This window comes from Sinocyclocheilus anshuiensis, unplaced genomic scaffold (assembly GCF_001515605.1).
Source record: "Sinocyclocheilus anshuiensis isolate Anshui unplaced genomic scaffold, SAMN03320099.WGS_v1.1 scaffold176, whole genome shotgun sequence".
Taxonomy (NCBI): Eukaryota; Metazoa; Chordata; class Actinopteri; order Cypriniformes; family Cyprinidae; genus Sinocyclocheilus; species Sinocyclocheilus anshuiensis.
In genome coordinates, this window is record NW_015555723.1 from 1,138,934 (window position 1) to 1,148,589 (window position 9,656).

General features: G+C 36.5%; 1 protein-coding gene and 1 long non-coding RNA gene across 5 annotated transcripts in view; one reads left to right on the plus strand and one right to left on the minus strand.

Moving 5' to 3' along the window:
- Positions 1 to 5,965, plus strand: part of LOC107672565 (selenocysteine insertion sequence-binding protein 2-like) — a 10,185-nt gene extending 4,220 nt beyond the window's left edge. For 2 of the 4 annotated variants that reach the window (XM_016465808.1, XM_016465809.1), the window contains exons 7-18: positions 452 to 576; positions 670 to 807; positions 1,021 to 1,056; positions 1,172 to 1,267; positions 2,190 to 2,313; positions 2,428 to 2,591; positions 2,957 to 3,113; positions 3,264 to 3,423; positions 3,719 to 3,939; positions 4,029 to 4,183; positions 4,270 to 4,426; positions 5,789 to 5,965. In XM_016465808.1, the coding sequence (XP_016321294.1) occupies positions 452 to 576; positions 670 to 807; positions 1,021 to 1,056; positions 1,172 to 1,267; positions 2,190 to 2,313; positions 2,428 to 2,591; positions 2,957 to 3,113; positions 3,264 to 3,423; positions 3,719 to 3,939; positions 4,029 to 4,183; positions 4,270 to 4,426; positions 5,789 to 5,910 (1,655 nt within the window). In that variant the 3' untranslated portion in view covers positions 5,911 to 5,965. The remainder of the gene's footprint in view (positions 1 to 451; positions 577 to 669; positions 808 to 1,020; positions 1,057 to 1,171; positions 1,268 to 2,189; positions 2,314 to 2,427; positions 2,592 to 2,956; positions 3,114 to 3,263; positions 3,424 to 3,718; positions 3,940 to 4,028; positions 4,184 to 4,269; positions 4,427 to 5,788) is intronic. The other 2 variants (XM_016465810.1, XM_016465811.1) reach the window with 2 other exon arrangements.
- Positions 1 to 6,330, minus strand: part of LOC107672568 (uncharacterized) — an 11,284-nt gene extending 4,954 nt beyond the window's left edge. Inside the window, exon 1 of the long non-coding RNA XR_001632327.1 lies at positions 6,320 to 6,330. This is a non-coding gene — a long non-coding RNA (uncharacterized LOC107672568). The remainder of the gene's footprint in view (positions 1 to 6,319) is intronic.
- Positions 6,331 to 9,656: the final 3,326 nt, after the last annotated feature.

Consider the following 9,656-nt stretch of genomic DNA (forward strand, 5'->3'; position numbering starts at 1 on the left):
ACCCCCTTAAAAAAAAAAAAAAAAAAAAAGCAAAATTATTTAACTTCTACACAATGACAAATAAAAAAATGCACATCAAGTGTGTTTTGATTTTTTATGTTTTTATCCAATTTATGAAGGGGCTGTAAATTCAATCATTATATATTCTGTTGTAATTGTACATTATTGTTGTATTTTGTAAACGCAGCATGCTAGTTTTCTCGTAAATGGGGGGGGGGGGTCATTCACAAGTATGACATTGTAGTGGGATTCATGTGTGTTCAGCTCATAAACATGATCGTTATGACATGACTTGAACACACCATTATTTTGTTGTTGTTTTTTTCTTATTGAATATTCAGTTTCACAGGGAAATGCATCATATTACAGAAGTGGGTTGTAAATCTTTTTAAATTAGATTTTTAAGTTAAAATCGATCCTAAAATAATTAAATGCATCAAATTGTTTAAACCCCAATTTGATTTAGATCAGGACCAATCCAGTCCCACCGGATCTTCTGCTCAGTCCTGGGCAAACATTGCTTCTCAGCCTCCCAGAGTCATCCAGAAAAGCCCTAAAGCCAACAGATTGTCTCAGGTAAACTGCTGCACTGTTGATCAGCATTTTGAACATGTACTATACAAAATAGACACAATTTATGCTTTTTATTTTTATTTTTACTGTATCCAGGAGGATTTAACTACGCAGCCAGTTGAGCAGACAGAGAAGAAGAAGAGGAAGAAAAAGAAGAAATCCAAAACAGCATCTGAGAACGCAGAGGAGACACTAGAGGAACATCTGATACAGCAAGAGCCTCCAAAGTTTGAGGTAAAATCTGTCAAATCTGTGATTTGATATTTTCTGAAATTAGATTTTAGGAGTTTTGTGTTTAAATTGTTGTTTGTTGGAAACAAATTGCTGTATAAATCAGTTACTGTAAACTAAAACAAACTATTTTAGAGGCTTATTCACTGTTTTGTGTGTTTGTGTGTGTTTTTTATTTTTTTATTTGTATTTTATTTATTTTTATTTATTTTGGAGGATGAAGAGGAGTTTCCAGACCTATCACATGCATCTGTGAGTTTATTATTTTGGCCTGAGCACCATGCCAGCAGTTCATATAAAATGTTTGAATTTCAAAGACTGAAATATGCACCTGTTAATTGTATCATCCGTAATTATATTGATTCAGGAACTTAAAGGACATTCAGTAGCACAAAAAGAGGGATTGTCCCTACACAAAGCCACTACACCCGCTTCTTCCTCCAGTGACACTAAGAAAACACAGGTTGGTATGTTTCCCCAGTGCGATGTTAAACCCCATCAAATCTAAATGGATGTACAGTAAATCCGAATGTAAAATTAATGACTAAATATTTTGTCTAAGAAATGAGACGGTCACACATTGTAATTCAGAATCAGAATCAGAATGAGCTTTATTGCCAGGTATGTTTACACATACGAGGAATTTGTTTTCGTGACAGAAGCTTCCACAGTGTAACAGAATGACAGTGACAGAACAAAAAACACAGATAATAAAAAATAGAACAAGTAAATAAGGAATAAAAATATATAAATCGACAATTGTATGTGCAGGTATATTACAATAGACAGTTTTGTATGTACAGGTACTGTATATTATGTGCAAATTTTCGGTGTAGACTGAGTATGAGTGTTAGATAAATAAGTGTATGAGTGTATAAATAGTGTGTGTTCCACAGTTATTGTTAAGTGTTCATGAGATGGATTGCCTGAGGGAAGAAACTGTTCCTGTGTCTGGCCGTTCTGGTGCTCAGTGCTCTGTAGCGTCGACCAGATGGCAACAGTTCAAAGAGGGAGTGTGCTGGATGTGAGGGGTCCAGAGTGATTTCCGCGCTTCCTGAGCTTCACGAGCACGCCGGCTCTCTTCCCCCGTCTGCGCGTCCTGAAGCGTCTGAACAGCGCCGCTGCTCCCCCGACTACAATGTCCAGCAAAACATCAGAATAGTCGAAAACCGGTGAAATATCGGGTGGTGCGTACTGCCGAATGTCCAGCAATTTGTCTCTGGTGAAACTGATTGCAGGGATATAACTAAAGACAGGACAAACTAACAAAAACATAAAAACAACTGCGGAGCACGCCACGGAGGCAGCCATCACCGTCGGCGCCATCGTTTATACTATTTTCATGGTCGGGACAAAAATTTGCTTCTTATCCCATCTTATCTCAGCAGACTAGTCAGAAGAAGTCAAAAGTTCCTGTACAGCTTGACCTTGGAAACATGCTGACCGTTCTTGAGCAGAAGCAACAGTCTCAAAAATCCACACAAGACCAGCGACCACTAACACTTTCAGGTATTTGGCTGAAATATGCAAGTCGATACTCTTTTATGCATTTAAAGACTTTGTAGGAAACTATGATGTTACTCACTATGTGTAATAAAACAATTAATATTGCTGGTGTGTTAGTTGGAGGAGCTCTGCCTGTAGTCCACAAAGAACCTTCAGTTCAGAAAAAGCCATGGCAGCAAGAGAAGACACCGCACAACCCGCTGGACTCCACCTGTCCATTAGTGAAGAAGGGAAAACAGCGAGAAGTTCCCAAGGCGAAGAAACCAACACCACTCAAAAGAGTGAGTCCAGTGTCCACCTAAAGTTGTGGTGTGAGAATTGTGTGCCACTGGTGTCATCAAACACAACTGGAGTGTAGGGTTGTGACGGTGAGGAAATTGTCCCACCGGTTAATCGACGTGTGACAACACCGGTAATACCGGCATCACCGTGGGAATGGGGGCGTTCCCTCTTTTTCTCGCTTTACTTCGCTTTTAAATAGCTTGTAAAAGCGGCATGTGCGCATTTTACTTTCACTTTGAAATAGCGGCAATTCGGCTTAAAGAGTGTCATTTATATTTGGTGCAGAAATTACAAAATTCCTGTGAATTTTGAATCCGTATTTGATCAGAATTCTTAAAGATGTTTTGCAATTTGAACAATTTAGGTCATTCTTCGGGAGAGAGAGGAAAGGAAACAGAACCGCCTGCTGGAGGAGAGAGACCTGACCCGAGTGGCCACTGAAGCTGGTGAAAACGAAACCAGTACTAGTGAGAATCCTTCTGAAACAAGCCTCGCTGACCATGACCAACATCTTCACACAAGTATGAAACACTGTAATATATTACAGCACTTGTGATCACAATGTGATCGTTGTAGGCAATTACTGAGGTTGATCAGAATATGAAAAGTTTTAGTGTTGTGTAGCTTGGTAGCATCAGTGTTTTTGTTATATGTACAATGAAACTCATCAGACATAGATGAGAAGCCTGGACTCGTTGGGACTGAGGAGTCAGAGAGTGGCCAGCCTGGTTCACCATCTCATCACAAGTTGGATGACAGCGTGTCAGAAAATGCAACACTAAAATCCTGGAATCCCAATCTTCCCAAAATCCACAGCAGGAAGTTCAGAGAGTAAGAAAATCCCCCCCCCCAACTTGTATTGTTCCCAAAAAGGCTTGAATTCGTGATTAAATAAATGCCTAATTTTCAAGTGATAGAAAATTAATTTGAGTAGTAATAACAATAATTTATAATAATAATAATAATAAATTCATAAAAAATATATATTAATTATTATTAATAATAATAATAATAAATGAATTAAAATAATATTAATGAATAATAATAATATATTAATAATAATCATGTTGTTTTTGTTGTTGATATTAATTTATAGATGATGTATTTCTTTGTGCTAATTCTACAGCTACTGCAACCAGGTGCTTAGAAAAGATGTAGATGAATGTGTGAGCAGCTTACTGAAGGAGCTGGTGAGGTTTCAGGATCGTCTTTTTCAGAAAGACCCCATGAAGGCCAGGATGAAGCGCAGGCTGGTCATGGGCCTACGAGAGGTGCTGAAACACCTCAAACTGAGGAAGGTCAAGTGCATCATCATCTCGCCCAACTGTGAACGTATTCAGTCCAAAGGTAAAGTGAGTTTACATCACCGAACTTACATTTCCATTCATATTGCTGCTGTAATTGTTGCTGATGGAGGGCCTGTTGTGTTAATGTAGGCGGTCTAGATGAGGCTCTTCACACGATCATCGACACATGCCGGGATCAAGGCATCCCATTTGTGTTTGCCTTGTCAAGGAAGGCGCTGGGCCGCTGTGTTAATAAAGCTGTTCCTGTCAGCTTGGTGGGCATCTTTAACTATGATGGCGCACAGGTAAGTACCAGAAGTTTCTGGTCATAGTTGTGGTAAATATCTAATTCGGTGCACTTTGCTGATTTCTCTTTATTTGATGGCCACAGGACCACTATCACAAAATGATTGAGTTATCGGCTGAGGCCAGGAAGGCCTATGAGGTGATGATTGCAAATCTGGAGGCTGCATCACCGGAAGAGCAGGAGGAGCAACAGGAGGCGGAGCCATCAAGAGACCCTTCTGGAACTGAAGAGCCAGAGTACAGTACGTCCTAAATAAAGACCTAAAAATAGCATGAATTTATTACTTTTGCATGCAGTACTGCAATTTCATTATCCTTTTAGTTAACTATTCTGTTAAACTACTCCATTAACTGTTAAATATGTAAATGTTTAACTTAGCTGCTTTGTTTATAGGTAGGTTAGCCATGTATGTATAGACTCAAGATAATTTTTGTAAAATTATATCTGTATGGTGGTTGGTTGATGTGTAACGTGAGATGATAAAAAAAAAAAAGAAAAAAAAAAATAGAAAATCAGATCAAAAGTGACAGTAGAGACTTTTAGCTTGTTATAAAACATTTCTATTTCAAAATTCTCTTCTTTTGAAGTTTTGTTCATCAGTGAATCCTGAAAAAAATGCATCATGGTTTACATAAAAATGTTAAGCAGCACAACTGTTTTCAACATTGATAATAAGAAATGTTTGTTGAGCATCAAATCAGCATATTAGCATGGTTTCTGAAGGATCATGTGACACTGAAGACTGGCGTAATGGCTGCTGAAAATTCAGCTTTGCAATCATAGGAATAAATTACATTTTAAAATGTATCCAAATAGAAAATTATTTTAAAGGGGTCATATGATGTTGCTAAAAAGAACGTTATTTTGTGAAATATATATATAAAAAAAAACTTTTTCTAAGATGAAGTCAAGTAGCGTTTAAAGAGATGAGTAAAGGGATAAAACCCATTATAAACGAGGCATTTGTTGCATCCAGTGGGGACATAATTATGGATTATAATGACTTATACTGCAAAAACTTTTTGTTTATTTATTTTTACAAAACTTTCTAGGCCTGGAAATTGCTGTTCAATTACTTTTCCAGGTTTTTTATGACCGTACGAACCCTAATGTGATGATCGGGTGCGGGTCGGGTGCGGTTATCTAAATCAGACAAAAATACAGGTGCGGGCGGTTGGCGGGTGGATAATTTATTTGAAGCTGTGGATTCGGGTGACGTTTTAGCTCATCCGCGCATCACTAGTAGGCGTGGTTGACTCTTAACTTTTATAAAGAATATCTCTTTGGATTTGAGACTTTAATCTTTGCAACTTTACAGATCTTCTTTATGCACCAAGAGCTTGTATCACTTCAAAGAGAAAGGAAAAATTGATATTGCATCATATGACCCCTTTAAACTAACAATTTTTTAATAAAAAAAAAAAATGCAATTTACAAAATAGCCAAATATTGATTGAATAATCAGCTACAATGAGTTTTTTAAAACATCATTAAAGTGCAAATCATTCGTTACATGTGTGACGTGAAAACTAATTTTCATTTATAAGAATTATCCACTCCCTCCATTTGGATTCACTTATTTATTCTGCTTGTGTTTTCTCAGTTAAAATCTGGAAGAAAATGCTCGAAAAAGATTACAACCACCCTTTCCTGAATTTCGAGGACCAGTTTTCATCCATTTCTATTGGTTCAGAGCAGCTGCTGGATGACCATGAAGGAAGTTGATGGAAGTACACCGACGAATGAGACAAAATGTCTGTTTTTGTTTGTTTGCAGTGCTCAGGTCACGCTTCTGCCACACGGAAACCAATTTCTACAGTGTTTCCAACCCCGCGTGAGCCCTCAGCACCCTGTGAAATATGTCAGGAATAGCTTGAAGTACCAAATGTGCCTGTCTATAGAGGATTTTATTAAAAATGTAAACGTATATTCCTGTAACCTGGAATGGTGTATTAAATCAAGAGGCAATACAGCTGAAAATAGAGAACAGCCCTTGACTAAAAATATTTTCGTAAAGATATCACATAATTAGTTTGACGTTTCCACAATCTGAATGGTGAATATTTTTGCAAAAAGCTAATATCCCTTTATTTCTATTAAAATAAGTGTAGTAGTTTGATAAAATGATAGAAACAATCTGAATGACTTAATTTATGTAAATCAAATTATTTTCCTTCTCCACAATTGCACAATTTTACTGATCATGTCCACTGTGTTTGCAGCCCACGTGTTGTCATTATCGGCAGGGTGCCGTTAATTCTGAAGGCTCATAAAGCAAATGATTGTTACGACCATGAACTGTTTGTGGGAATACCTCTCCTTCCTAGAACTTATTAAACATCACTTACCTAAATCATAGTCCTCACTTTTAATTTATAACTCTCCTCTGGCTGTTCCTCAACACTAACTGAACCATTAATACTGAGTGCTTGAGGTGGTTCTCCTTAAAATTCTCAGTGTTAGTTTAGCTCTATGCCTTTCTGTTGTTGACTGCAGTTAATAGGGAATGTGTGTGTTATGCAGTTGTGTAGTACTCAGTGGTTCATGGCATCTACGTGTAGCATAGAGCTAATAATTCAAAACTTCACTAAGCAGTAACATCATTTTCACATATAAACATTTTCCCCTGCTTCTATGTATTTTCAGAATGTTGACTATGGGACCAAAAACAACTTTGTGATTGTGAAGGTTTTAGAGTTTTCTCTAGCATTTGCAATAAATTAATTGCAATAAATGATGATCTTGTGTCAAAACTGTCCGTCCTTGAAATACCATTATAAATTAATAAATAGAAATCAGAAATGAATCTGTAGTGCTTAAAGGGATAGTTCACCCCTCAAAAATGAAAATTCTGTCTTTTACTGAACCCTGGAGTTGTTCTTTCTTGAGTTTGTTTCTTCTGTTGAACACAAAACAAGATATTTTGAAGAATGTTGGTAACCAGATAGTTTCTGGTCCTCATTGACATCATACATTTTTCTGTAATATGGAAGTTAATGGGAACCAACATCTGTTTGGTTACCAACATTCTTCAAAATATTTTGTGTTCAACAGAAGAAACTCATACAGGTCTGAAACAACGCGAGGGTGAGTAAATGATAACATTTTTCATAAAAGAGTTTGGGGGAACTATTCCATTAAAGGGATAGTTCACTCAAAAATGAAAATTCTGTCTTCAGTTACTCACCCTCATGTCGTTACAAACCCACAAGACTATTGTTCATCTTCAAAACCTGAGAATTGAATGTCCTTTCACCCAAACATGTTATGATTCAAAAAGTTCATGAAGAGATTGTGAAAGAAATCCACATGAATAGAGCAATTTAATCCAAGTCTCCTAAAGAGACACGATCACTTTACATAATGAACAGATTTAATTTAGGCTTTTATTCATGTATAAACATTGATCAACAAACAAACAGAGCCCATGTAATACAGTAAACTGCTCAATCCATATGCATTACCGATGTCTTTATGAACTTTTTGACCAAAGTTTAGCTGAAATAGTTCAGTGGAGAGACAGAAATGTCATTTAATATCTTCATTTGTGTTTTGATGATGAACAAATGTCTTATAGGTTTGAAATGACATGAGCATGAGTAAATGATGACAGAATTTTCATTTTTGGGTGAACTATCCCTTTAAATTTGTTTAGCGGATAAAACATACCATCACAGAAACTGGCAAAATGTATGCTTTTACTTACAGGCTACTTGAGAATGTGAAAAGAATGTTAACTGATCTGGAATAAAACCACCACTTCTTGGTTGAACCAGTTCTCTGAAAATGCTGCTTTCAGGATTTATCCATCTATGATTTAAGAAAATATTAGACTTTTTGGTTATAGAACTCTTTATTTTAGCTTAAGACAACTTATAAAAAATTGCAGAACTGGTGTTTACTGAAAATTTATGGTCAAAAATAAAATCATTCCTAAACTTTTAGTGATTTTCTCTGGACATTGTCCAGCAGTGGATAGAAAACTGAATTACACATGCCACTGTCAGTGAAAGAATGTGAGGAACTCGAGCTAGAAACACCAATGCACACCCCTGTGCTGACAGTTTTTACATAACTTCATATTAAATCTCTTGCAGTATTGTACGTCTTAAGCATCACATTGTTACATAAACAAAATACATATAATGTACCACAATGGGTGATATAAAAACAAATGGCTTGCATTCTAATTTCAACTACACAGAAAAGCTGCACAATACTAGCATTTTCTTTCATGCTGAACCAAATGTTTGTCCTTGTATAGTGTTAAGTCAATGTTTGACAAAGTAACTCTTTACTGCTGCACTGCAGACCATAAATGTTCCATGATGAGACCAGCTGACCCATCTGTGGCGCTCTATATTAGGTGGAAAAAAAAACATCAAAGGCCTGCCACACTGTTTTGGGCTCACTGCCCTTGTGTTTGGTTAAGCTTTGACACTAGTTAGGCTTTGACAACCCTTGTGTGCCAGAGTTTTATGCAGATCTAATCTATTATTTGACATTAGTCTTAATTCTAGATAGATACTGCCTTTAAAAGTGTCCAAGTTCAGTTCAGAAGGATGCATTCAGTGATGCTGTCTGTATATGCAAAAATGAGTGAATATTGATGACTATTTTAACATTAAACCAGTTATAAATCAAGTTAAATCAAGTATAAATAAAACGGATTGTGAGCGACATGCAATTAGTGGATGTATAGTTCAATAAATACACTATCATCATTAGTTGTTTTGACCAAAGAAATCTCACACTTATTATATTCATAGTATCATTGTGAATAAATATACAAAAAAAAAGCTTTTCTGTATTTTAAAATGTTTCCAATAAACTATGAAAATTCTTAACAATAATCAAACTTCAAAAGATCAGGAGCAGCAAGGATTTAGAAAAGTGCCAGGTCTTTAGAGAAAGTGGTAGAAACTCCAGTGGGATGTTTTGTGTGTGTCTGCTATGAGGTAGAAGGTTGAAGAAACATTTTGAAAGGTTTAACAATTACTATAATGATCTTTAGTGGGGTATTTTTTAAAGCTGTTGGTCGATGTGTAATGGTTTGGAATGACGCTGCCTTTTAACCTAATTTTCGACCCATTACTGCAGCTTTAGCTGTGTTGTTTAGACTGGAATTACCCACAGAAACTGTTCTGTGTTTGAGCAAACTGTATCTGTAGTTGTGCAGATTGACAGATACAACGTAACGGGTGCGTTTCCCAAAAGCATCGTTAGCCAAATATGGTTGCAAGTTCCACTGCTCCCAACGTAGTTCAACAATTTGCCGTTTCCCGAAACCATAGTTCCAACGAACATTCAAAAATAGCATCGCAAAGTTGTGTGGTTGGAACTACAGCTCACGACCTGTAGTTACAACCATAGTTTCTTGTTAGTATGACATGTGGACTTTGCTCTTAAGAAAAATAAGCAAGCTGACAGTACAATCTGTATCTCTTTCATTCCATACATACCATACATAT